Source organism: Dunckerocampus dactyliophorus, chromosome 13 (assembly GCF_027744805.1).
Source record: "Dunckerocampus dactyliophorus isolate RoL2022-P2 chromosome 13, RoL_Ddac_1.1, whole genome shotgun sequence".
Lineage (NCBI taxonomy): Eukaryota > Metazoa > Chordata > Actinopteri > Syngnathiformes > Syngnathidae > Dunckerocampus > Dunckerocampus dactyliophorus.
Genome location: NC_072831.1, coordinates 29,639,488 through 29,666,899, shown reverse-complemented (window position 1 = coordinate 29,666,899; position 27,412 = coordinate 29,639,488). Strand labels below are relative to the sequence as shown.

The following is a 27,412-nucleotide window of genomic DNA, read 5'->3' as shown; positions in this document are numbered from 1 at the left end:
GGTCAATAACCATACTTCATATATGTAATAGGTTGGGAGGTTATTTTATAAGTGACTCTTGTTAAAATACTTGGTTAGCATGGGCATGTTTCTATCGTCTTATGACATCCACCGAGACTGAACTACGTAAAAGCTTACGCAATGCACGTAGCGGAGACGTAAACGTCATATCCGGTGACGTGTACCCCATAAACAAACAGAATAAAACACATAAAATGCAGTTATATTTCTATGTAAACAACCATAAGTAGAGTGCAATGATGGATTCATCTAGAGGATTCAGCTTTTTCTAAACGGGGAAATAGCATCCATCCAAACATATCTTGCTAGCAAGTGGTTTTGTGTGTTCTGCACATGCGCAGAACCCAGTTGAAACAATTGCGTTCCGGGTACGTATTGGTAGCGACAGGGACTGTCTCTTTAAGGAAAAACGCTACATCCGATGCCAATAAAGTCACGTGACAACATGAGTTCGCTCATATTTCGTTATGGTTACTTTCCATGATCGTATCGCTCCAGTCAATAAGAAGTACTGCCGCTATTAATTTTCATGCCACTTGTGACCTACTCATCGCTCAGCCAATCAGCTTTTAGCAAGTCCAGGTACAGCCAATCAGCTCCCAGCCCTCCCGTATTTACTCTTTTGTTGAAAGCAAATCAGCCAAGATAGTGTGGCAAAATGTTAAATATTAAATAAACATTATAAATGATATGTTATACAAGTACTATGCGTATTACTATCCTATTTTTTGACTTAATATACTATATAAATGTATATACATTCAAACCTGTCTTAGCGGCCACCTTTATAGAACGGCCACCTGCCTATAGCAGCCACTGAAAAATCCCCCGCAGCAAATGTACATGTTATAGACCCTGTGTATAGCAGTCACCTGTCTAACGCGGCCAGCGGCCACCCATTTTGTCTCCCTTGGTCAATATCTGACCGCATATAGCGGCCAAATTACCAACTCAAGTAGAAGCTTCATGCACGAAAAAGTTTTGTTTTCCAATCAATGAAGCCGTCGTGTGTAGACTTTAATTACTGAGTCCTAGCTCAGTCACAATCATTCACAAGATCCACACAAACTGTCAGTTGTTCCACATAAAAAAGCCGTCTTCTTTTGAGCTTGCTATTTCCTGGTCAAACATGTAACTTTAAGAGCATTTGCACCAAAACATTACCGCAAAGTATGCTGGGAACAGGACGTGCTCCCAGCGACGCTACAATAAAAAAAAACATACGCTAGCATGCATGCGGCAGCGGGAGCAAAACTGAGTTGGGTTGTACTTAATTGAAGTATTTTAGAATGTACTCACGTTATTTTTCATCAATCCTCATCCACAAATCCATCAAAGCAAAGAAGGAAACTTCTCCTGTTGCTTCTGCCAACTTTATTTCTTGAACGCGGCCACCAGACAGCAGCTCAGAACACACACACATCTCTCAGCATCGTCTCTCCTTCCTGCTTGCCCACAAGGCAAAGGTTAAACAAGCCCCACTACATAGCTGTCCAGCCAATGCCTGTAAGAAATGACACCGTTTATTTCCTGGTGTGCACTGGTCAATACTGTAATGCCGCTTGTTGTGGGGAAGGAGAGACTCACGTCGCCGATGCACTTTAATGGCTTTATTAACAGCGGAGAACACTGCAGGACTTTACATCCACGCCAACATAAACACACTTCCCAACTCTCTCCAAACTCACAGCTAGCACTGAGCCTAGCTCTCCTGCTCGGGACGCCCACCGTCACTTCCCGTCACTTCCTGATGAACTAAAGCTGTAATGACACTCTGCCGTATAAAAAGTAAAATATTAAAAACAAGCGTAAGACATTACTAGCACAGCTTTGTTCTGTGGGTCGTGGATAACAACAAGCCTAGTAGTGCTGTACAACTTTTATCCGCAGTCCCACAGTGCCCTCTACTGGTCAACATTAATTTTCCCCCCCCCCTTTTTTTTCTTTTTTTCCCCCTCTACTGGTCAACATTCAAACTGGACGCCAACCTGTCTATAGAGGCCGCCTGTCTAAAGCGGCCACTTTTGCAGTCTCCCTCTAGTGGCCACTATAGACAAGTTGGACTGTATTTTAATATTGTTGTATCATGCATATACAGGTCTAGTCATTTTTATATAGAGTACTGGCAAAATATCGTTTTTTAAATGTTAGGTTAATGTTTATATATGATTAAGTTAACAATATGATTAATTTTATTTGGATAATTTTGCATAGATGCTAAAAAAGTGTGTTTCTCTTGGAGATTAACTATCTATCTTTGAAATGTATTCCAAGGCTACACATTTGATTTTTCGAGCATTACAAGCTATCGCTATTTAATTCTGATTCATATATTGCACGTATTTCAAGCTTTTTCATTGGAGTCCCAGGTATTGGAAGTAGTTGGTAGACACTCATTTATTGAATTTTCACATTTACAATAAAACACAGGCTCATATTAGGCTCAAATGATCATCATAATAATAACAATAACAATAATGATAACAATAATAATGTGGCAGTCATCTGGCAATAGAAGAGACATACTGTATAACCATCATGTTTACTTAAATCAGAAGAGAAATCATGTATTTTATAATGAAGAATATGAACAGGTACTATTCCACACGCGCACACGCACACTGTATTTAAGTGATATACATTTAGATATATAAGAGCCAGTGTCGCCCAGCGACTGCGCAATAATATTGATAGAAGCTGCGATTGACAAATGATCATCATGATCATTATCTACTAGTCTATTTATTCACACAAACTCACACACACTCACACACACACACACATACACACTTCCATATGTTTGTGTTCAGACCAATGAGCTGATTTCAGTCCACAAAATTCAAATGTTGAAGAGTAAAATGGACAAAAATCATTGAAAGCCATTCTGCTCGTGTCAGAGCGTTGCTGTTGCACTTTTCTAGCCTTTGTCACTCATTGGTGTTATTTACTTATTGTTGTACATCATCACAATACACACAAGTAGCAGCAGGTGACGTCACGCGTCACGGTGGCTCAGTGGACTCTCCAGTCTACCAGGTGGGTATCGAACAGCGGCAGCGAAGGCGTGAGAGAAGCACAGGTTAGCACCATATGAAAGTATGTACTGTATGTAAGAATGTACTGTAAGTATGAGTGCATGTAAGAATGTATGTATTTATATATTTGTGCATGAATGTATGTAAGTAAGACTGTACAGTATGTATGAGTGCAAGAAAAAATGTATGTATGCAACAATATATCATCGCATGTATGTAAGAATGTATGTGTGCATGAATGTACAGTATGTATGTATGTATGAGTACATGTAAGAATGTAAGTATGCAACAATATACAGTATCGTATGTAAAAATGTATGTCAAAATGTATGTAAGAACATATGTATGTGAGAATGTACTATAATGTTTGTAGATTATGTATGTATGTATGTATAAATGTAAGTAATTTATGTAAGGATATATGTATGTAAGAATATATGAATGTACTGTATATAATGTATGCATGTAAGAACGTATGTATGAATGTAAGAAAGATGTATAAATAAGAATGTATGTATGTAAGAATGTATGTGTGCATGAATGTATGTATGTAAGAAAGAATGTACTGTATGTATGAGTGTATGTAAGAATGTACGTATGCAACAAAAATATATAATTGTATGTAAGAATTTATGTGCAAATATATGTAAGACTGCATGTATGTAAGAATGTATGTATGTAAGAATGTATGCATTTAAAAATGTATGTAAGAACATATGTATTTATGAATGTACTGTATCGCATGTAGACAATGTATGTATGTATGTATGTATAAATGTAAGTATTTATGGAAGAAAGTATGTATGTAAGAATATATGAATATATATAATGTATGTATGCAAGAACATATGTATGAATGTATGAAATATGTACAAATAAGAATGTAAGAAAGAATGTACTGTATGTATGTGTGTATGTAAGAATGTATTTGTGTAAGAATTTACTTAAATATATGTAAGAATGTATGTATATAAGAATGTATGCATGTAAAAATGAATGTAAGAACATATGTATGCAAGAATGTGCTGTATCGTATGCAGATAATTATGTATGTATAAATGTAAGTAAGAATTTATGTATGAATGTATGTAAGAATATATGAATGTATATAAGAATGTATGCATTTCATTTCATGTTCTCCCTTCTTTAGATGGCAAACAAGCTCCATTTTATTCTTAACAACATTTTATGGGCGCAATGAAGCGCCAGGGTGAACCTAATATTGTGGCACATCCTCCGTGAGGACGTTTTACGTTCGGTGCCGCTCCCTCCGCTAACGACCCCCCGCGACCCCTATCGTAACGCATCTGCAGTAGCTGCACTCTACGTGAAATAACGCGCGGCTATAAGAAGCCCTTTTCAGTGACAAGATTACAAAAATGTACAAAGAGTCAAATGCAAATGCTTTCATTACACGTGTTTTTCTTTTCTCCCACCGCAAAAACGCAAAAAGCTCACACCAGCGACGCAAATATAATCAAGTAGAAATATACACTTATAGAAATATACGCTATTTGATCTCATACACTACCTTATTGTGCTTGCCTCTTCACACACACACACACACACACACACACCACATCATTATTATTATTATGAATAATATTAACATCAATGTTAACATTATCATCAATAATACAAATCATTGTTATTAATAATTGATAATACTTAATTATCAACATTACTATTGATAATAATGTCATTATTAATATCAATAATATTAATAGCAAGATCACTATTAGCCATAATAAAAATAACCTCCCTATGTCTTGTATGTTGTGTAGCGTCCAGAAGGTGGCGCTGACAGGAGGGTGGCTGCGTCGTATGCGCCTCTAGCACATGGCACCGTTTGGCTCCACCTCCCCCGGGGTGTAAAAATCTGGGATGGGGAGGCCGGTGTGCAGCGTGACCTGCGGAGACAAAATAAAATACAAAAATAATACACGAGTGAGGCCTGAGGGGGCGCTGTTTCTCCACTTTCCACACCAACAGGAAAAAGCCTTGGTGTCCTCCTACACTGCGTTTCACAGCCTTCAGCTACACGCTGAACACTCTTGACATGAATCATGCCGTGGAAAGGACATCCGACGTGATTGCTTGGGGTTTGTCCCATCCAATAGAAGATGTGGCTACCCAACATGGCTGCCATACCAACCGCCATGTTTTGTGGGCTCTAAAGAAGTTATGAAATGTATTTTCCAAGGTACAAATGGAGTACTTGATAAATCAATCATAACAAAAGTCACTTTGTTCAACATTATTTAGTGCAACGTTATTTTCTTTATATAACAACTTTATTGTCAGAAAACATCAACTTCATTCTTGTAAAATGACCAAAACATTTCCTGATCCCATTTCGAGCGCTTCTAAATCTAATAATAATAAAATAATAATATTAATAAATGAAGTACTTCTCTCTTGGTGTTGAATCCAAAGCCTCCAAATCTCTTGGAGGTGTTTTTTTCCCCCCTTTGATTGAAAATGTTTGAGTCTTGGGGGTGTTTTCTTTAAATATGTAATCCTCAGTGCGAGAACTTGGAAAAGCAGGCCGGAAGGAACGGCATATCTTTCATACTTTTTGTATTTGCGGTGATAAAAATGAAGTCGGAAGCTCTAAATAGCAGCATTTGGAGAAATACACATATCATGAAATGCTTCGTATTCACCATTCAATGCATTTTTATGAAGCAAGATGATGGTTTGTATTTTTTATTTATGTGATTTATTGTGCTTCTACCTGGACATTTCGGTTGAGGCTGATGGCGGGATAGTAGAGGCCCTCCAAGCCCTCGAAGGCCACGGGACCTTGCTGCTCGTCGTTGATGAGGAAGATGATGATCCCGCGTGTGAAGTCGAGCAGCACTCCGATGGTCGAGCCTTTGCTGATGCCGCCGTCCGTCCTGCATGGATCACAACGCCAACCAATTAGCTGAAGTATTTCAAACCAAAATCAGTTGTTAGTCACGATGAGAGTTAACAACTCAAGTAAGAAACGTAAGCAATGGAACGCAACTGCTGGATTCTTTGGCCTGTTGATGCCATACACCCGGCAGCCGCTTGTTGCTAGGCGGAATTCAGAAAGCTCAATCACAATTGGTCAATGAAAAAAATTAGCTCATTTTATCAGGGAAAAATGTCATAACTTTGTTCAAATCAAAGAAACAAACACCATTTTTGGCCCACGTCAAGATCTCAAGAAGCACTACAATTTCGACCCAATATGAATAAAACTGGTCCATGTGTTCAGTGCACAAAAAATATCGGACAGTATTTCCAGCATGTGCAGCACCGGCCAAAAGTATGAGGACACTTCCCAATACTATTAAATTATAAAGTGTCTCCAAACTTTTGACTGGGACAGTGCATTTGTTTAGCAAGTGAATGGCTGCCCTGCATTACATACAAAATATATTTTAGATACAAAAACAGCACAATTGGTGGGACACTTCTTGGTGTACAGCACCAAATAATAAGCGACAATAACGTCAGTTTATTCAGAAAAACTGTCGTAACTTTGTTCAAACTAAATGAAGAAACACATTTTTTGGCCCACATAGAGATCTCAAGGAGCGCTACAAACACGCACAATTTTAGCCTGATATGAAAAAAACTGGTACCTATGTTCAGTGCACAAAAAATATCGGACAATATTTTCAGCATGTGCAGCACCGGTCAAAAGTATGAGGACACTTCCCAATGCTATTGAACGACAAAGTGTCTCCAAACTTTTGACTGAGATTGTGCATTCGGTCTAGCAAGTGAATGGCTGCACTGCATTAAATACAAACTATATTAGACACGAAAACATCACCATTGGTGAAACACTTGTTGGTGTACAGCAGGGGTGTCCAATGTGCGACCCGGGGTCCATTTGTGGCCTGCGGCACATTCTAAAAATAGAATTTAACAAGAAAAGCAAAAACCCACAATAATATTGCCAAAAAAGAAAAATATCAACAGTCGTTTTTACAAGAATAAAGTCAAAATATTAAGGAGAAAATGTTGTAATCTAACAAGAAAAAGTTGTAATTTTACAGGAATAAAGTTGTAATATTATGAGGAAAAATAACGTCATTTTAGTAGAATAAAGCCAAATTATAGGAATAAAGTCATAATTACAAGAAGTAAATTTACAAGAAAGTTGGAATAGTTAGAAAATAAATGGAAAAGAACAGCAGAAATGAAAAAAAATGGTCAAAATATTACGAAAAAAAACAGCTGTAATTTTACGAGAATAAAGTCAAAATATTAAGTCATATTCTAAGGAGAAAAAAAGACAACCTTTTTTTAGAATAAACTAAAAAAATCATGTCATTTTAGTTTGGACTCCCCTGGTGTACAGTACCAGTCGTAAAAATAAGCCATATGGTCAGTTTATCAGGAAAAATATCATAACTTCATTGAAATTGATGAAAGAAAGACCATTTGTTGAGATCTCTAGTGGTACTACGAACACGGACAATTTCAGCCCGATACGAATAAAAGTGCAGCCGAGGTTCAGAGCACAAATAATGTCGGATGATATTTGCAGTACATTCCTTACCGGTCAAAAATTTGGGGACATTTCCTCACATTATTGAATGAGAAGGTGTCTCCAAACTTTTGACCATGACTGCGTTAGGTCAGCATAATGCTAATTGGCCACTAAAAATGGATTTGCTGGAATTACCTGTTGGTGTGCGAGTTGTTGTGCATGAACCAGGAGCGGTTGTTGTCCACGTACATGGCCCAGGCCTTGTCGTCCTTGCCCAGCATCACGTCCTTCAGCACGTCGGCCCGCGCCACGCCGAAGGCGGGGTCAGGGTGGTTGTCGTAGCGGTCCAGCGTCATTTCCCAGTAGTGCACGCCGCGGGAGAAGGCCGTGTTGCCTACGGCCACGCGGTCGTCGTAGCTGTTGCACGACACTGTCAGGTTGTCGTTGGAGAAGATGATGTCCGGGTGGGCCGAGGCGGGGTCAAAGGTGAACCATGCTACTGCGCATGGGGAAAGAGCGGCACACGGGTTTGCTTAGCGACCGCAGGAAAAACGTGATGGACTTAATGTAGGAATAAAGTGCAATATTCCTGTAATCATGACTTTTGTAATGAAATGTCACCATGAACAATACCGATGAGTATCAATGAAATAACGTACCTGATTTTGGAATAGTAAATGTATTTGTAATTTATAATAAACTATGAATAAAATGGACAAATGCATTAAAAATAACTAATTAAAATAATTCAGAAGGTAATATAATTATATATATATATATATTATAATGTATTTATAATAAATTTGACATTTTAATGTATAAATTATTTTATAATTATTATTATTTATTATTATTATTTTTTGTAATTATAGAATTATTATTACTTTTATAATTACAGGATTACTATTGCAACAAAACGAACCTCTCATGACGTCTTAAATACATATATTACTTACGTATATTTGTTTATATATTTAATATGTGTGTAAAATATATATTATATATATTTACACTCAATATATTAACATGACTCCATTAATATTCAATTTTTTATCTTTTTATTAACAAATAATATTTTCATGAAAGCTATAATTATGTAGGGTAATTGAAAAGTAACACCCTATTTTAAATGCTTGCAAATTATTTGTGATTTTTTTTCTCTTTATTTTGTGTTCATTAAGTATAAGTATTTCAAAATAGGAGTTACTTCCCAATCACCCCGTGTATGAAAGGTTATTACAGTCACTGAAATACACGAGCTTTGTGTAAGCAGGATAAAAGCAACGTTTGCTACAAAGTAGTTGAAATTCAGTCAAGCGCGTGCTCAGCTCTTCACGTGGGCTTCACTGGACTTCCTGCTTCATGGCGTTTCATAATAAGAGAGAAAAATTCTTCCACGCGTCCTCACAGGAAACAATAGCAAGTGTTCATCAAGTCAAGTGCAGCCCACACAGCGGCAAAGTCATGACAGAGGAAGGAAAACAAAAAAAAGGCAACCAAAGTGAGCAATGAGAGCATCCCTACCTGAGCCTATAGATTGCATATCGCACGGGGGGAGTCCAGCTGGAAGGTGAAATGAAGCAGAGGGGAGGAGGAAGAGGAGGAAGCGGTGATGGGGAGAGGAGGGAGCTGCTTTAACTCAGTGGCGGAAGAAAACAAAACCTACAGGAGACACTTGGAAAAGCACCACAGACCAAAAAGATCAAGGGACAATTTGGTGGTTTTCTTTGGGAGGGTTTTTTTTGCAGGCTGATCCACTGGTGAGCTTCCCCGTCAATGCGTACATTTATCTACATGGGAAAGCAAGCGCATGGAGCCGGTGCACGACTACGCCTCATTAAAAGCTTCAACGGCACAACTCACAAATGCAATCATGTCTTTTTGTGCTCGTTAAAGGTCCCCTATTACGCAAAAGCAACCCGCGGAAAGTCCATCATCTCCCGCACGTCTTTGATTCACCTTTGAGAGGAGAAGGCAGGAGACGTCCCCCAGCTGGGTGAGCCCGCCTACGCCTACCTCTTGGCAAAAAAAAGACAAAGAAGGCTTTGCTACACATCCTAAAACAGGGGTGTTTATTCTCGTAATTCTGTTTCGTTTTTTCTCGTGAGAACAACACCTTTTTATTTTCATATTTTGACTTTATTCTCTTAAAAAAAACACATTTTAGCAGTTGTTTTTCCAAATATTTAAACTTTCTTCATAAATAATCTTTGTGAATTTTCTTCTTGGAATATTACAACTTTATTCCCATAATAGAACTTTTTCTCCAACTGTATTTTCCAAAAATTACAACTTTATTTTGTTTGCTTTGTTTCGCATAAATATTTGTTTTTTTTCATTTTTTTTTATATTTCACTTTTTAAAAAAATATTTTTTTCATCAATATTCCAACTCTATATTACTAAAATGATATTCTTTTTCCTCATGATATTATGACTTTATTTGCGTAAATGAGATAAGGTTTTTTTCTTGTTAGAGTGAGACTTTTTCTCTTCACATTTTGACCTCATTCTCATCAAATTACTGATGTTTTTTTTCATTTCTGCTGTTTTTTAATAGTTTTTAAAAATTTCCTTCTTGTACATTTTTTTCTGATAAATGATTACTTTTCATATTTCACCGTTACGCTACTAAAAGGACCTCATCATATTCCGACTTTCTTGTAAAATGATGGCTTTTTCTCTTAATATTTGGACTGTGTTGTCGTAAAGTTACTGCTGTATTTTCCATTTCTGCTGTTATTTTATTTACATTTTCCAACTATTTAACTGTCTTGTCAATTTTCTTCTCGTAATTATGACTTTATTCCCAAAATATTTTGCCTTTATTCTTATAACACGATTACTTTTCCTGAACGCAAATTTTCCAGAAATTACTTCATTCGTTGTTTTGTTGCATTTGCTTTGCATTTTTTATTTAACATTTCAACAATATGCTACTACAGTGACGTTACCTTTTGCTATTTTTATATATATAAAAATATAAAATATAATATTATTCTTACAAGTGTTTTCTCTTAAAATTGAGACTTTATTCTTGCAAGATTACATTTTTGCTGTTAGTTTTCTTATACTTTCAGAATGTGCTGCAGGCCAATAAAAAATTTTTTTTTTTAAAAAGCAAACAGCCCCTGGGCCACACTTTGGACACCCCTGTCATTTTGACGGTTTAGTCTTTCTTCAGCCAATGATGTTAAAGTGTCATTTTAGCACTTTAGCATCACATACAGTAGCTGTGCTAGTGTCCTCCTGTCCTTGGTGTTACATTGTTGCATGTGACGTACGTCAGACAAGTGCAGCGTTAGTGTATATGCGCAAAGTGGATCAAGCGCACAAATAAAACATAAAATGCTAAAGTGCTAAATAGTGCTGACGCTCATTAGCATTAAAGCTGTTGTTTTGTGTCAGCAGGGCTTACTGAAAGTACTTTTAAACTGTCCTCATCCCAGCAGCGACACTAATACATGTCCAATACACGATTGCGTGACCTGACTTTATTTGAAATTGTCGACAAATACGGGACCTTTAACGTGAAAGCGGTGATTACGGCTGTTGAACGCACCCTCAGACGTCTGCATGATCAGCGTCTTGCTGTACTGGCCCACTCCGCTGGCGTTGAAGGCCTTCACTCTGGACTTGTACGTGCTGTTGTAGTGGAGGCCGTCCACCGTGCAGATGGTCTCCGTACCCACGTACACTTCCTGTGTGGGACACACACACACACACACACACACACACACACGGCAGAGTGCGTAAGTATGACGTTTTTTTTTCATCCCAAAACGAGAGTCCCGTTTGGATTCGGTGATGGATGAAGGGTCTAAAGGAGGGAGCGTGGGCGAGCCGGCCCACGCTGGAATATAAATACGGACTCAGCCCGCCACGGCGCAGCGTCGGCGAGGCCTCAGTGAGTCAGTGTGCGGACGAGGGAGAGAAAACGTCTAACTTTGGTCAAACACGCCACGTAAAGCCAACATGGCTGAACTGAGGCTGATTTAAAGACTATCCTCTGTCCTCACGAAACAACACTGCTGCCTAAAACAGCACATTCCTCAATCCACACCACGACAGTTGCACATTACTTACAGACGCTTTCCCCAAGGCAGAAACGCACCAGACAGCATGCTGTGCCAAGAAGCCTACGCTACGCTCTGTGTCATTCCTTTTGGGTGTCCAGTCGCGTCACAAGCTCAACTCAATTCATTATTGCGGCCACTAGGTGTCGCCAACGGCGGCGCATTAAGTTAAGTGATACATACTGTATTTAGAGTATTTACGTATATATTATATTACACACAATGTGTTTCTATACTACATTACACAAAACGTATTTATACATTATATTACACACAATTTATATACATTACTCTATGACATGCAACTCATTTATGCATCATATTACATTCAATTTATTGATCTATTATATTACACAATATTTATTTATATATTATATTACAATTGATCACAATTTAAATTTTATATATTACAAAAATATATATATTACAAAAATATTTATATATTACAAAAAATATGTATATGTTATAGTACAAACAATTTGTATATTATATTACACACTATTTCTATTTATATGAATTTCTACATCTTATTAGACAGTATTTATTTCTATATTATATACACGTATGCTAATTTCCTTATTTTCTCAAGCTGCTGCGCTCCCCTGACGTGCTCTCACAGTTCCATCAATGGTTTGCGTCTCTGATGCTATTCAAGTACCGCACTACAGTATGTTGGGCTTTTTGAGATGACGTTGTGTGTAAGTACTTCCTGTGGAGCAGTCTGGGGACTATGAGCCTCACTTCCTGCTTGTTTTCCAAAATAAAACACACTGCTGATGATGGTTAGCAACTCTTAGATTGAAAAGCGGATGAAAGGAAAGGACGACGTCCTGGAGACGCTGCGGAGGACTGCGTGAAGGTCGTGGTTGTTCAGGGACGCGTCTCAGCGGGGACAACAAGGGGGAGGGGTGTCGTTGGATGGATTACACAGAGACGCCACGGAGGACGCTTTGATCCCAGATGGCAATTCTCTGTTGGATTATCCCAGCCCCCCCCTTCCCACAGGAAGTGCATCACATGACCAATGCCATGAATCACGTGCACCAGCGCCTACCCTGAACGGTCCCCCGTCTCCGTCGTCCAGCTCCAGGATGTATCCGTCCACGGCGATGGTGGAGAGCGGCGGCTGTTTCCATGACAACGTGGCGCTGTTGTTCTCCGTGCAGCATTCTTCCAGCTGGAGCATGGGGGCGGCCGGCACTGAGGAGAAGGAGGGGGAAGAGGGGGAGGAGGGGGAGTTCTTTTTCAGTACACGTCCGCACGGGACGCCTGCGCCTGTACCTTTCATCTGCACAAAGTCCAGCTGGTGGATGGTCTGCAGCAGGGGGGCGCTGTCCAGCGTCAGGTCAAAGTCGCTGGTCATCCTGGGAGTCAGCGTCCCTTTCCCCCACTGGCTCTCCGTCATCAGGACCCTCCGGATCAGCGCGTCTGAGATCTGACGAGTACAAGTCAAACATACAAACATTAGGCACACCTGCACAATGGAAGGACGGTTTTCTCAGCTTTGCATGTTGTTTTCACCTCTACCAGCTCTCTCGTTTTCACATCGTTTTCACCTCTAAATGTACTCTACGTAGTTGAAACGGGTGCGAGGGAATGATCTCTTTCGATGCACATGTCCGGGTACAACTGGCTGATGGCCCGCCAGTACTTGAGTAGACCGTATTTAAAAGTGAAAACAACATGAAAGCCAGTGAAAACCAGCTTCTTGTTTTCATGTTGTTCTGAAACATGAAAAGCAAAAAAAAAAACCTGTTCTCTTGTTTTCATGTTGATTTCACCTCTTCATGCAGTCTACTCTGGTTTTCATGTTGCTTTCACCTCTAAATGCAGTCTACACCGTTGAAGTGGGTGAGGGTAGTTTTCTCTCTCAATACACATTTCTGGCTTCAACTGGCTGATGGTCTGCAAGTACTTGAGTAGACTGTATTTAAAGGTGAAAACAGCATGAAAACAAAAGAGCTGGTTTTCGCTTGTTTTCATCTTTTGACTTCTAAATGCAGTCTGCATTGAAAGGTGAAAACCACATGAAAACAAGAGACCTGGTTTTGTCTTGTTTTCACCTCTAAAATTCAGTGTACACCATTGAAACGGGTGGGATGCCCATGTACAGGTAGAACAGGCTGATGGCTCAAAAGTACTTGAGTAGACTGCATTTAGAGGTACAAAACAACATTAAAATCAGAGAGCTGGTATTTGTGTTCTGCGTTTTGTTAGACCGCATTTAGAGGTGAAAACAACATGAAAACCAGTGAGCTGGCTTTTGTTTTCACCTCTATAGGCTGTCAATTAGGAAAAAAAGAGCTCATGTTTTCATGCTGCTTTCACCTCTGAAGGCAGTCTACACCATTGAAACGGGTGGGAGGAGGGCAATTGTAGTCTTCTCCCTCAATGCGCATGTCTGGGTACAACTGGCTCATGAGTACTTGAGTAGACCGCCTTTAGAGGTAAAAGCAACATAAAAATCAGAGTTGATGTTTTCCGGTTGACAGCATTCAGAAGTGATAACAACATGAAAACCAGAGCGCTGGCTTAAAAAAAACAGCTCTGGTTTTCATGTTGTTTTCACCTCTAAATGCAGTCTACACTGGCAAACCTAGAGCCAGAGACCCACCAGAGCAACAAAACGCGCCTGTCAGGTATTCAGACCACTCCAGATTTTGTTCCTCTAAATCTAGCGGCTTTTTCTGGGCTTATGGGACGCTGGCAACATTGTTCATGCGATGGAAGTATTTTAGTGGGAGTGTGGGTCCCGGGGAGGAGCTTCAGCTCTCATGTCGCGTATATGAACGGACAGACTGACATGAATGTGATATGAAACACGAGTGCTCTGGTCGTACTGGTCCACAGAGTAAGCGATGAGTCCTGAAAGGTGGTCTGACCTGGAGGAAGCCGCTGGGGTCGTTCTCCTTGATGACTTCCAAGCAGTACTCCATCAGGCCTGTGGTCTGACGCAGCTTCACCGTGCAGTGGGAGATCTGATCCCGCACCACCTGCAGCGACAACAAGATGACACCTGAAGTGCTTTTATCAAACGGGACGGACGGAGGAGGCCGAGCCACCGGTTCCTGTCATGGATGGAGGACGAGTGACAGTCACGCATTCGTGATGCGAGAAGAGTCGGCGGACGGCGCCGTCGTATCAGAAGCTTTACAGGATGGAAGGTGCTTTTGAATATTTTTAGCTTACATACTTGACGTGTCCTCACATCCACAACCCGCCCGCCCGCCTGCCTGCCCATCACCGACGACGTCCTCACAGCTTGCAAATGAGAAACAGCAGCCACGGAGCAGAGAGGGTTGCTAGGTAACAGTAACCTCGCCGCTGCTGTGCCAGCAGGCCGAGAGGTGGAAGGAAAATCCTCCCGGCGGAGAAAGAATGAACGCAAGCAGGGTCGTGTGACACACACACAAGAAAAGAAGCAGGCGGCAGTCATGCTCACCGGGCACTGCCCCGCGCAGCAGGGAAAGGAGAGGGAGAGCTGGCAGGAGCAGGAAGGCACGCTAATGAATTGAAATTTTAAAAAATGTTTTTTTTCTTTTCACTTTTACAATCAGAAACAAGTGACAAGCCCTGGATTCTCTTTTTGAGGCTCCAAAATATAAAACCCGCAGTTTGCTTTCCCTCCGGGGTTGGGGGGAGGGGGGGACTGACGAGCTGAATATCTCACTTTGTGGCCTCTTGTGACCCCCCCGGATGACTCGTCTCCTGCACGCCGCCCAGCAGACAGAGGATAGGACCTACGAGCCAACAGGCGCAATGTTCCTCGCACCGCTCATGGAACAATTCACCGCGCTGGTGATGTCATCAACGGCCCCCGCGGCGAGCGTTTGGAACTGCTGATGCGGACGAGAGCTGCAGTTTCTGCGGGAAAAAGAAAGCCCGTCATCTCACCGTGGCGAGTGCGGTTGCCACGGTGATGGAATGCATTGTCCCGGCAGCGCACCGCACGGGCGCCACCAGGATGGCCCCCATTGCGGAGCCACTGAGCTCCGCCGCCCACATTCACACCGCGCCGAAAATGATGACAAATGAGAAAAATGTGAAAAATGTTGGCAATTTCAGTCAAATTCAAATGAAAAAGGGCAAGGTCATTTATTTTTTGTATCGAAAAAATGTCGAACCGTGACACACACGCGTCGAGCCGAACCGAACCGTGAATTTTGCGTGTGTGGTTCAATGGAATATAATCATTTATTTCACAATATAATATTATATCCATGAATTCATATAATAATAATAAATGTTAATATAACTACACAGTATAATAATATTTGATATGTTTATATATATTTAATATAATAACAATGATCTATTTCATTATACATGTATATATGTGTGTGTGTGTGTGTGTGTGTGTGAGCGTATATAATAGAAGCATTAGGCAGCTAGGCAGGCAGGCAGATAGCATGTGTAGCCTATATTATAATAAAAAGTATAATCATATCATTTATTATTATACAGTAGACAATTGACTTCATCATGTATAATTGACTAATTAGTTTCCTATTTGAGGAAGCGTCGGGTCATGGTGAGCATCAGCAGCTTCAGAAGACAACAAGAAGACAAATGAGTGGTTTCTGTGTTGACGCCATCGGGACACTGCGACACTTTTAGCCCAGCGAGCTGGTGGAGCTGCAGTCACCTGACACGCACCCCTGCAATCCCACCGCATTTGGCGTTTACGCCCCAACTGCCAAGTCAAAGCGCTCCTCGGTGTAAGTAAGTACACTACGTGTGGAAAACCCGCCACACCATTCTTACATGCATTTAAGTGAAGGACTATTTTTGTTTCACATTTATTGGAATTCAAAAATAATTGAATGAAAAAAGAAAAGAATCCCCATATTTTATATCAGGTTCTATTTATTTATATTATTACATTTGATTTATGCTTATAAATATTACATTAGATTTTTTATATTTCATGTTTATTTGTTTTTTTATAGTTCATACATTTTTAAAAATGACATTTACTTTGCATTCTAATTGAATATTTGAAAAAGTAATAGAAAAATGGAAAATGCCATTAAAAACTGACAATTTTTCATTTTCATTTAAAAATAATCAAAGATAATATTCATTTTTAAAAAATGCTATCATCAACAGTCCAACAGTCACTTGTTTGGTGCTCAAAAGCATTCAACCCAGAAAACGACACGCTGAATTTATGCTGACATTTTTGATGACTTCATTGATTAGTCAAAAAAACCCAACAACATCAAAAAGGGGGTGCGGATTGATTGGTGCCTTGTCCCAGGGTCAAGACGAGGCTTGCTAGCTGGTGTAATCTGGCTAATCTGGACTCTGCCAGATGGGCCGAGCCGCCCACACACACGCAGACGATACTGCACCCACAGACGCCAAGCGCTCGTGTGCGCCGGTGTTGGCGGCTGAACAGGCTTTGCTGGCTATGGATTTTGGGTTAAAGGGGGAGGCGAGTGAGCGAGCGTGCTCGCATGTCGCCACACAGATCACCTCCACGTGCGAAACATGGATTCTAGCAGGCGCCCGAGCGTGAAATTGGACGCCGCACAGAATCTGTTCCTCCCGTGCGTCGCTCGCTCCATCATCTCACTTGCTCGCAAAGACAAACGTCACACGCGTGTGTGAAATCGCCGCAAGCATCCGTCAACGGCGGCTCTTATTCCGTCTTGTGAGGGGACGCTGCTGTACAAATCAAACTACTTTAGAGTAGTCAGTGTGCAGCTTGTACAGATTTGGTATCCACGGAAATGAGCCAGCACACAGCCGTTATTGTCGGGTGAGTCGCAACATCATTGTGTCTCGGGGCTGCACGAGTGCTACGGGGAGCTGTGAAGGTTTCTGCTTCACAAGGACAGTGTTGGACATCGTGTTCCCCATCGGTGAACCGCAGCTCCCGCCCGGTGTCGTCAGCTCTCGTGCGTCCCCAGACAATGACACTGCCACCACTACGCTTGACTGTGAAGCGAGACACCATTTTCTTGCTATTCACTTGGGTTGCTGGATATTTACACAATATTGGATGCCACAGCTGCACCGCTATGCAAGCTGCACACGGACTACTCTAAAGTTACAGTATGTACGTTTATTTTCTATAGGATTGTCTGTTGACAAAACATAAAAATTGCCATGCGGCCCAGTTTCTGCTTCACAGTGTCACAGCACATGTTGGACTTTGCGTTTCCCCTCAGTGAACCGCAGCTCCCCCCCAGTGTCAGCACCACTCGTGCCCTAGATGAGCTAGGATAAAATGCCTGCTGAAAGGCGAACGTTGCGTCCCGCCTCACCTTGAGCTTGTGTTCATGCTCCTTGTTGACGCGAGCCAGCAGTTGAGCCTTGCGACGGTTCAGAGCGTCGATGAGGGCGTCGCACTGCGCCACCAGACACGCCTCGAACTCCACGCCGTTCTCCTGCTCAACCAAGGCAAACGTGCACTAACGTAAGAGGCGTAATATTGCACGGCAGCAGTGGCGTATCAGAGCACTCGTACCTGGATGTGCTGCACCGTGTTTCTCAGCTGGACCAGGAACTCTTTGGCCTCGGTGGCTCGGTCCGAGAGTCCGTTGAGCGCCTGAGACAGCTGACCCTGAAGGGAGCATGAGGGTTCAGCATTAGCATTGCAGCTAAACAGCACGGAACACGCACGAGTTGGACCGACAGCATCTTTTCATGTACCATTTTTGGCTAAAGTGGGCTTTAAAAATGGGAAAAGTGTGATGAGAACCACAGAGCTGGAAAGGAAACAATGCAATGTATGTCTGTATGTACTTTATTTATCCCACAGCGGGGAAATTGACTTGTTACAGCAGCAAGCAAGATACGCAAGTAAAGAATACATAGTGACTACAACATGGTTCAGGTGGTGCAGGTGTTGTAGAGCCTGACAGCGGTCGGTATGAAGGACCTGCGGCACCTCTCCTTCTTACACCGTGGGTGTAACAGTCTGCTGCTGAAGGAGCTGCTAAGGGAACCCAAAGTGTCATGTAGCGGGTGAGAGGTGTTGTCCATGATGGATGTCAGCTTAGCCAACATCCTTCTCTCCCCCACTTCCTCCACGTAGTCCAGAGGACCGTCCAGGACAGAGCTCGCTCTCCTGATCAGTCTATTGATCCTGCTCCTGTCCCTGTCCGTGCTGCCCCCTCTCCAGCAGCCCACAGCATAGAAGATGGCTGAGGCCACCACAGAGTCATAAAAGGTCCGTAAAAGAGTCCTGCACACACCAAAGGACCTCAGTCTCCTCAGCAGGTGGAGGCGACTCTGGCCCTTCTTGTAGAGGGCGTGGGTGTTGACGGACCAGTCCAGTTTGTTGTTAAGGTGAATTTGTAGCTGTCTACCAACTCTGTTGGTATTGGTATAAAAATGTTGGAAACATCTTGGCTGCTCAGTGCAACAAAAATAGTAAGCAGCGTCTCCCACAGGATCGCAACCTATTTGAGAGGGTGGCTTCCAAATTTGCATACGGACTTTGTGGGAGAACAAAACTGACCAAGAAAAGCAAACCAAAACTGTTTAGAAATAAAAATGAACTCTTTTAGTGTGTGTGTGTGTGTGTGTGTGTCTTTTTTTACAATGCCACAAGCAGACGAAGCCACTTTTAGACGGGGAGCCACAGCGGGACCCGCTGCTCACCGAGCAGAGCGATGCGTCCTTTCAACCAAGTTAAGGATGAGTTGCAGAGGTTAAAATGATGCTTGTACAGTTGAGACAGGAACAGATCAATCCAACGACCATGTCGGCTTACAACGCGGGTGCCAAACTCAAGGCCTGGGGGCCAGATCCGGCCGGCTATGTCGTTTTACGTGGTCCACAAAAGCCTGGGAATAACACACGCTTGTTTTTTTATTATTTTACATCATTTTTAAATATATTTCTTGTTTTTTTATTTTGATTCATTTGTTTTATGTTTTTTATTTTATTATTCTATAAAATACATAATATTAAGTACAAAATAATTAAAAGAAATAAAGTAAACACGTCATCTCTCTGTGTTTTTGCTGTCAAAAATGAGTAGCGCATGCAGTTGGAGTTTATGTCTTTTGTTGTCAAAGCCCACTTCAAGTTAATGACACAACAGTCGTATCCTCCCATTCCTGCTTGGCACCTTGGCGTCTTCTGTAAATGTGCGTTTGTGCTCAAAGAAAAGCAAATGAAAGGCATAAGGACGAAATGTGTAACATTCTAATATGTGAGGTGGTTCTACAGTACATTCAAATGGGCTCTCAGTTACAGGCGGCCCTCAGGGGAAATATTTCATTTCATTGTTATTCATGTTTTTGTTTGAACGTCTTTTTCCTCATTTTTATGAAAACGTAAAAATAGTTGTGTCACGTACACTCATTTCTGAAAAGCAGAGTATAAAAACGACTGACAACACGGACAAGATAAAAAAACAACAACCTTCTATGACATTTTCCGTTTCCTATTTTGAATCGAGCTTCAAGTGAACAATTCTGACGCCAATGTTTGAAAACAAAACAAAAGATAAAAGAAGTCCTTTCAATGTGATTCTTACTCACGCAAACTAAGTGGACGATTGAACACTAAAGCTTTTTATTGTGTCGTCAAAGGAGAAGAAGTCAGCATGGGACAGGAAATCCCGTGCAAAAGTTCCCGTTTGGACAGTCTGGGGAGGAAAGGGTAGCAAAGGTTTCGGGGGTGGGGTGCGTGACCCTGTGGGAACCCCTCACGCGTCACCGACTAGACAAGCGCCATATTGCGCCTTATTGTGTTTTGTGTGCATCTCGGCTGTGAGCGGATACAGAAGAAAACAAACAAACAACAACAACAAGCCTGTGTCAGCCTTGCTGGCGGCGGTGACTTCATTGGGTCCGCGAGGGGGTTCACCTTCGACCCCCGATGTTTGGGAAACGCGAGACAGCTGCTGCTAGCATTCCACAGACCGTGGCCGTGACTGTCGAAGGCAGCAGCTGAGCAAAGACTCGGATGTAAACTTTGTACAGGTCCGCTGTGTTAGCTTGTGGCTGACATTCAAATGTACCTTTTGCTTTTTCTGGTGCATGAAAGTTAGGAAAGTTCCCCACCTCAGGCTTCGCTACACGTCTCACAGTACAGCTCTGCCAACTACCCAGCCGTTCGGGTGTAGACGTAGGAGCGTCAAGTGTGATCATGGCTTTTTTTTGTCAGCGAAGAGGCTAAACTAGTGTGATTTCAAAATGTGATGTTAGCACTGTAGCGACAAATGGCTATGCTAGAGTTGTGGACTTTCAGGTCCATCACGGACTTGACAAAACAAACAATTCACTTGCTCAGCCCGGAGGTTTCACCGATTCACGGGTGCGCAATGATTGAGTTTGACTGGCTCGACAAAAACTCGAGTTTCACCGACTCATGGGCGCTCGACGAAGACTCAAGTTTCGCCAACACACGGATGCATGTACCACTTTCTGCACATGTGCTCTTTGATGGAGGACTCGAGTAAATCAACTACCGGATTCATGTTGCGTAAGTTTATGTGCTTATTATTTTTGTCATGATCTGCTTTGCATCAAATTAGCTAGCTGTGCTAACAACCCTAGTTGAATTATTGCCCTACACTCATCATTTTTTAATAAAAATTCCATTACTAAAGTAACTTGTGACAAAAACAGGATGCAGGATGAAGGAGGCCAGTGTTTTTTTGGGAGCGCTAATCATCCACGTAATAAAGCCCACGAGGAAACACGGGCACCACGTGAATAATTCACTCCACGCTATTCAGTGTCAACAGAAAACATTTTGGACTAAACCACTAGCGAGGAAGGTGGAAATCCCACGGACACGACCTGGAATGACGCAGCTAAGCTCTTTTAAAGAAAGCCCAAAGTAAGGTGGAGTCCGCTTTGCACGACTTGGTGAATAGTCCACACACTATTGATGTCATGATGATGTCATGATTGGCTTCCACACACACGGGACCATAAAAGCTCTGATTTCTCCATATTTGAAACACAGCAGGATGATGCTGCATTATTCATCACTTGCATCATCAATAATGCACAAGACGCTCTTACTGACACCAAAAAGCAGTGGAATCCAGATTATGGAAATAATAATAATAATAATAATAATAATAATAATAATAATAATAATAATAATAATATTAATAATAATAACGAGCTGAGGCAAACGGTGTCCTTATTTGACGTTCACGGGGGACGGCACCAAAGGAAATGGGCCACACGTGATCTATTCTCAGCGCTGTCCGATTTACCAGGCGAGGGCGTTGACTAATTGGCGGGATAAATAACGGCTCTGGTTTCCGTTTAAAAGGGGGACGTAGGCTGGATTTGAGGGCATCTTGTGTACTTTTTTAATAAGACAGTCTGAACAAGCAGAGGCTAGCTCGGTTAGCAAGGCTGCTGAGCAAATGCTCCCATTAGCGCCTCCATTCCACTAACCGCAGCGTCTCCTATCGCCGTCGGGTGCGTGGTCTACAGGAGCAAATAACCGCGGGGGATCTGTAACATGTCACTAATTGCGCAACAGTTCACTGACTCACTGGTGCTCAAGGAAGACTTGAGTTTAACCGACTCAAAGGTACTTGTCAAAGGCTGGAGTCTCACTGACTCACGGGTGCTTGACAAAGAATCGAGTTTCACTGACACACAGGTGCTCGATGAAGACTTGAGTATCACTGACTCACAGGGGCTCAACAAAGACTTGAGTTTCACGACTTGTAGATACTCAACAAAGAATCGAGTTTCACCGACTCACGGTGAACTACAAAAGTGAACTACACGGTGACTACAAAGATTTGAGTTATTTTGTGAAGTTATTGTGTGGTTATTTAGTGAACGCCACAAGATGGCAGCAGCTGCATTTGAAGTATCACGCGTGGTCAGCATCCAGCAGCCTTGTCAAGCTCTGCATGCGCTTTAAAACCAGCTGCTGTTGTGAAAGTCACACGTGTTTCACTTGTCGAACTGTTCGTTTGCAATCAAGTGACGTAAATGTGAGGCAGATGACGTGCGGGTCCAACTCCGGCTGGTCTCGCCTCGTTACACCAATGACAAGGATCGGCCCTCCGGAGGCTGTGCGGAGCAGCCGGTTTGGACAGACCCCAGCGAGAGGAGGGGAATACTAAAAAGGAAAGGAGCGCGACGAGGAAAGGGATTATTCTGGTTGCCATGGAGGCGAGCAGTGCTGCCACTTCTTCACCAAAAAAAAAAAAAAGTGTTTGCAAAGTTGGACAGTAAAGATGAAAAACACCAGAAGGGAAACAAATCGCATGAAATGATTGCTAGCAAGCGCACCGCTTTGAATTACAATGCTAACGTAACCACAGTGTCCCTGCATTACTCACTACATCCACCCATCCATCTTCCTCCACTTATACGAGGTGGGGGCACGGGGGCAGCAGCCTAAGCAGGGAAGCCCAGACTTCCCTCCACCCGGCCACTTCGTCCAGCTACTCCCGGCGGATCCCGAGGCGTTCCCAGGCCAGCTGAGAGACATAGTCTCTCCAACGTGTCCCGGGTCTTCCTCGAGCCCTCCTACCGGTCGGACGTGTCCTGAACACCTCCCCAGGGAGGCGTCCGGGAGGCATCAATGACCCAACCCACCACGACAACTGGATGGCAGTCCTGTGGTTCCTGTGACGCTTCGAGGTGCTCTTGTGTCGCTTATAGAAGGCTTTTTTTCCCTGTGCGTGTGTGTGTGTGTGTGTGTGTGTGTGTGTGTGTGTGTGCGTGTGCGCGTGTGTGCGTGTGTGCGTGTGCGTGTGTGCCTGTGTGTGTGTGTGTGCGTGTGTGCCTGTGTGTGTGTGTGCGCATGTGTGCGTGTGCGCGCATGTGTGTGTCTGCGTGTGCGCGTGTGTGCGTGCGCGCGTGTGTGCGCGTGTGTGCCTGTGTGTGTGTGTGCGCGTGTGTGCGTGTGCGCGCATGTGTGTGTCTGCGTGTGCGCGTGCGCGCGTGTGTGTGTGTGCGCGCGTGTGCGCGTACATTATTGCACCTGAAGGCGTCCAGAGGGTAGTGAATGTGACGGTGGCACACGTGTGAAATGAAGCTGACAGCGTCTGATGCGCCAGTGTTCCTAATAAAAATAAGCGTCCAGTGTGTCTGCCAAACATTGTGGGTTGCTGCTGTTTCCATGGCGACCATGCAACCCATTTATTTGTACGCTGATGTGCAGCCCACAACAGGAGAGAGAAGAAGTTGAACAAAGCTGGGCTAAAATCACAGGATGGATGACACGGTGATCTTAATGAACCGCCGCTCCCAGCAGAACTCATGCACGCCAGCACCGTGATACTTGACGGTCGTCAAGACAATAATCGTGCTACTCACGTGTGTTGGAAGTCATGTTTCCCCTCAATGAACCACCACACCCGGCGGCACTCATGCGCTACCACCGCCATGTTGACTGCCGGCAAGACACAATGATCTTGTGCCTCACGTGTGTTGGAGTTTGTGTTTCCCCTCAATGAGCCGCAGCTCCCGGCAGCACTCATGCACGCTACCACCGCCGTGCCTGATGGCGGCAGGATTCAACGATCTTGTGACCCGCTTGTTGCCCCTAAATGAACCGCCACTCCTGCTGGCAGCACTCATGCACACCGGCATCACCATGTTGACTGTCGGCAAGACGCAATGATCTTGCTACTCACTTGTGTTGCCAGATAGTTTGGCAATAATGGGTGCGTGTTGGCAGCAAATGTACGTGCACTGCTGTACAAGCTGTATACTTACTACTCCAAAGTATACCCACACTGACTTCCTATAGTATCGTCCCTTGACAAATAAATACTCCCAGTGTATACTAGTGACTCCGAAATATAATATTAAAAAGCGCAATAAGCAATAAAAACCCGACCCGATCTCGGATAAAGATCCTACAAAGAAAATAAACACATCTTCTACAGTACTTTACTCAGTTTGGAAAAGCTGCCAAAAAGTCGCAGACAGGCCAAAATACGATGGGACAGAGGTACATTTTGTACAAATGAGCTACCTGTCTTTGGCAGGACATGGCCTCGGCAGCAGTCACGCTTTCAACAGACTGATCAGACCTGAGAAGGAAATCTGATTTCTTCCAGCTTCCAGCAGCGCAAGATGCCCGACGCCGTCAGTTAGTAACTGTCGACCATCTGCCGTGCCTCGGCTTTACCGACCAGCAGGTGCCGCCCCCTGAGGCCGCTGGGTATCGGCATTCCTAATTTCCCTGGCTTTCATGTACGGAGACGTGACGGCAGACTGGAACGCTCCTGCAGCCTCGTGCACGCTGGTGTAGATGTACTCTAAAGTCAAGCTGGAGTGTGCAGGAGGAGGCTGCCCACCACCTACCTAGAAATAGCATCTTGGTCTACTCGAGCCTTTCTATGCTGTGTTAAACTGAAGGCACTCGTGTGCGCACCGGCCACAACATTAGGTACACATGCACCACCTACTGGGACGTCAAAATATGTGCTAGTATGAAAAATTCTGTTTTTACAAAATGTTTTGGGCCATGAAGCGACATGACAAAGACAGAATGTTGCAGATGATACGCTGTTTTATGCCACTGCAGGGCTGAAGCACTCGTGTGCTCACCGGTCCCAACATTAATTACACATGCACCATCGACCGGGACATCAAAATATGTGCTAGTATGAAAAATTCTGTTTTCACAACATTTATGTGTCACGAAGCGACATGACAGGGACTGAACGTCGCAGATGCAACACTGTTTTATGCCACCGCACGCCTGAAGCACTCGTGCGCTGACCGGTCACACATTAGGTACACATGCATCATCCGCTAAGACACAGAAACAAGAGCTAGGATGAACAATTCTGCTTTGACAACAATGTGTGTGATATAGCGACATAAGAGGGCCAGGATTTTGCAATGTTGTACACCACTTTTACATCACAGGCTGCATTTTGGTGCCATAATTACTGCACTGACAGGCGTTTGTGATACAAAGCCTAACTTTCCTGGGGACACCTGCACATTCCAATGACATGCAACATAAAGAGTCACAATGATGATCGGTGTCAAATATGTATTGATCGTGGTACCGCAGTGCAAACTACAACCACAAAAGGAAAAACTTCGAAACGAGACTTGACGGCGTCATCGTGCCATTTTGTACACCACGGCAAAGTACAATTACAATTCTGAACCAAAATGAGAATTGTTACCTTGTAAAGGCAGAATGTTTGCATTGGGTCTCATGACTGGATGCTGCAGGTGTACCTAATGTTGTGGCAAACATCATTCCCAGTCATCCCACTCAAAATGGGAAGCGGCAAACAGCCAGTGATGTCGTGGAAATGAGAGCAAAGCGTGTCGTGTGACTTGCATGCTGACACCAGTTGAAGGTGACCAACTAAGTAGGACAGTAGTGTAGTGTGTGCGCGAGGGTGTCACCCACCTTGTGTAGTTTCCACATAGCCCCCAGAGCCTTGACCTCGTGCGTGCCGTGCTTTCCCTCCTCCAGGCACTGGTAGCACACCGGCGTCTTGCACTGCACGCAGTACATGCTCAGGTTCTCCAGCTCGTGCTCCGTGCACGTCGAGATCTTCCTCGGGCTGGCGCGGCGGCTGATGCGGCCCTGCGCCGGGGGCACAAGCCGATGCTTGGCCAGGGGTCCCCGGGGCGGGTGGCAGCGCAGGCGGCAGGGCTCGCAGTAGAAGACGTCGCACTGCTCGCACATGGCGGTGGCTTCCCGGGGGCTCTTCTCGCACAGCTGACACTTCAAGGCGGCCGCTTTGCTCTGCTGGTAGCGGTCCACCACCCCCTCCAGGACGCGGTTCTTGGGGAAGCCGCGGAGCCCCCGCTCGTCCAGGATGAGGCTGCGGTGGCACTGCGGGCATGTGAGGCACGCGTTGCGGGGGATGGGGGCGAGGCAGGCGGGCTGCGGGAGCAAGTGGTGCTGGGTGGCGGGCTGGGGGACGGCAGGGGGGAACACCCGCACCCCGTTGGGGGACTTCTGGCACGGGGTGGTGGGGGCGCTGACGAAGCCCCCGTAGGAGCCATAGCCGCTGTCCGCCTCGCTGTACAAGCTCATTTTATCCAAATCCAAATAGTCGTAATCGGATATGCCCGACCCGGAAGCTCGGCTGCTCTGAGGGGACTCGGCGTCGGGGGTTTGGACCAGGATGTTCCGAGCACAAGCCAGGCAAATGTTGTGCGAGCAGGGCAGGATGATGGGTTCCCGGTAGAAGGAGCCACACACCGGGCATTTCAGCTCTTCCTCCATCTCTTCCATGGCTGCCTGGGAGGGGAGAAAAAGAGCAGAACCAGCAACAGAACCTGCGGCAGGTGCCGAACAGTAACACGTCCTTCTGCAAACACCGCAGCGCAATCTGAACCAGGCAGTGCAGTAGGAGGACGAGGAGGAGGAGGAGCCATCCGGCTGTGCGTCCACCAATAGGCAGGCAGGAGACCGGGCAGAGCCCCTTCCCGGGTTGCTATTGGACCACCGGTGGATTCTAGTCCAGCATTGGAGGGAATAAAAGTGTGTCTTCTTTAAAGTTCTTTGTCAAGTGACAACAAACACAATGCTCATGCATTTCCCCTTACATTCCTGCTGAATACATGAACATAAACACATGAATACATGAACATAAACGGCAACAAACGTCATGGAGTAGTTCGGATATTAGACGAGTTAGCCAAAAGTGTCCAAACTTTTTCCCTCCAGCGAGGGCCACATAGTGAAGAATGACAGGATGCAACTTTGCCACTTTGGTATTTTGTAAAGCAACACGTGTAGACATGCTAACATCCAATATGTAGATTTAAATACGCCTCACATGATACTTGGACACGTCATCAGCGATAAACCGGGGTCATGGGTGTTTCGGGTCATCAGACACCCCAGGCGAGGGTGTCTGATGAT

At 43.8% G+C, this 27,412-nt stretch overlaps 1 protein-coding gene across 3 annotated transcripts; it reads right to left on the bottom strand.

Annotated features, from left to right (window-relative positions):
* Positions 1-1,996: 1,996 nt before the first annotated feature.
* On the bottom strand, positions 1,997-26,936 carry trim9 (tripartite motif containing 9). Of its 3 annotated transcripts, XM_054797038.1 has the most exons (11): positions 25,943-26,900; positions 18,081-18,176; positions 17,878-18,000; positions 14,488-14,598; positions 12,887-13,040; positions 12,660-12,805; positions 11,092-11,230; positions 9,055-9,093; positions 7,726-8,029; positions 5,794-5,956; positions 1,999-4,966 (listed from the first exon to the last, which is right to left on the bottom strand). In XM_054797038.1, exons 1-11 carry the CDS (start codon positions 26,777-26,779, stop codon positions 4,889-4,891), a joined length of 2,190 nt encoding a protein of 729 aa, XP_054653013.1. In that variant the 5' UTR covers positions 26,780-26,900; the 3' UTR covers positions 1,999-4,888. The 3 variants fall into 3 exon arrangements, with proteins under 3 accessions (XP_054653012.1, XP_054653014.1, XP_054653013.1); XM_054797039.1 differs by lacking the exon at positions 9,055-9,093 and having other exon boundaries at positions 1,998-4,966; XM_054797037.1 differs by lacking the exon at positions 9,055-9,093 and having other exon boundaries at positions 1,997-4,966; positions 12,660-13,040; positions 25,943-26,936.
* Between the last annotated feature and the right edge of the window lie 476 nt (positions 26,937-27,412).

Bases quoted from the DNA above. Each gene is read 5' to 3' on its own strand.
- trim9 (XM_054797037.1), bottom strand. From the start codon at position 26,779: ATGGAAGAGATGGAGGAAGAGCTGAAATGCCCGGTGTGTGGCTCCTTC. The intron at 13,041-14,487 runs GTCAGACCACCT...TGTACTCGTCAG, and splicing joins ACCCCAGCGGCTTCCTCCAG to ATCTCAGACGCGCTGATCCG. The intron at 8,030-11,091 runs GTGCGTTCAACA...CCCCATGCGCAG, and splicing joins GATCATGCAGACGTCTGAGG to TAGCATGGTTCACCTTTGAC.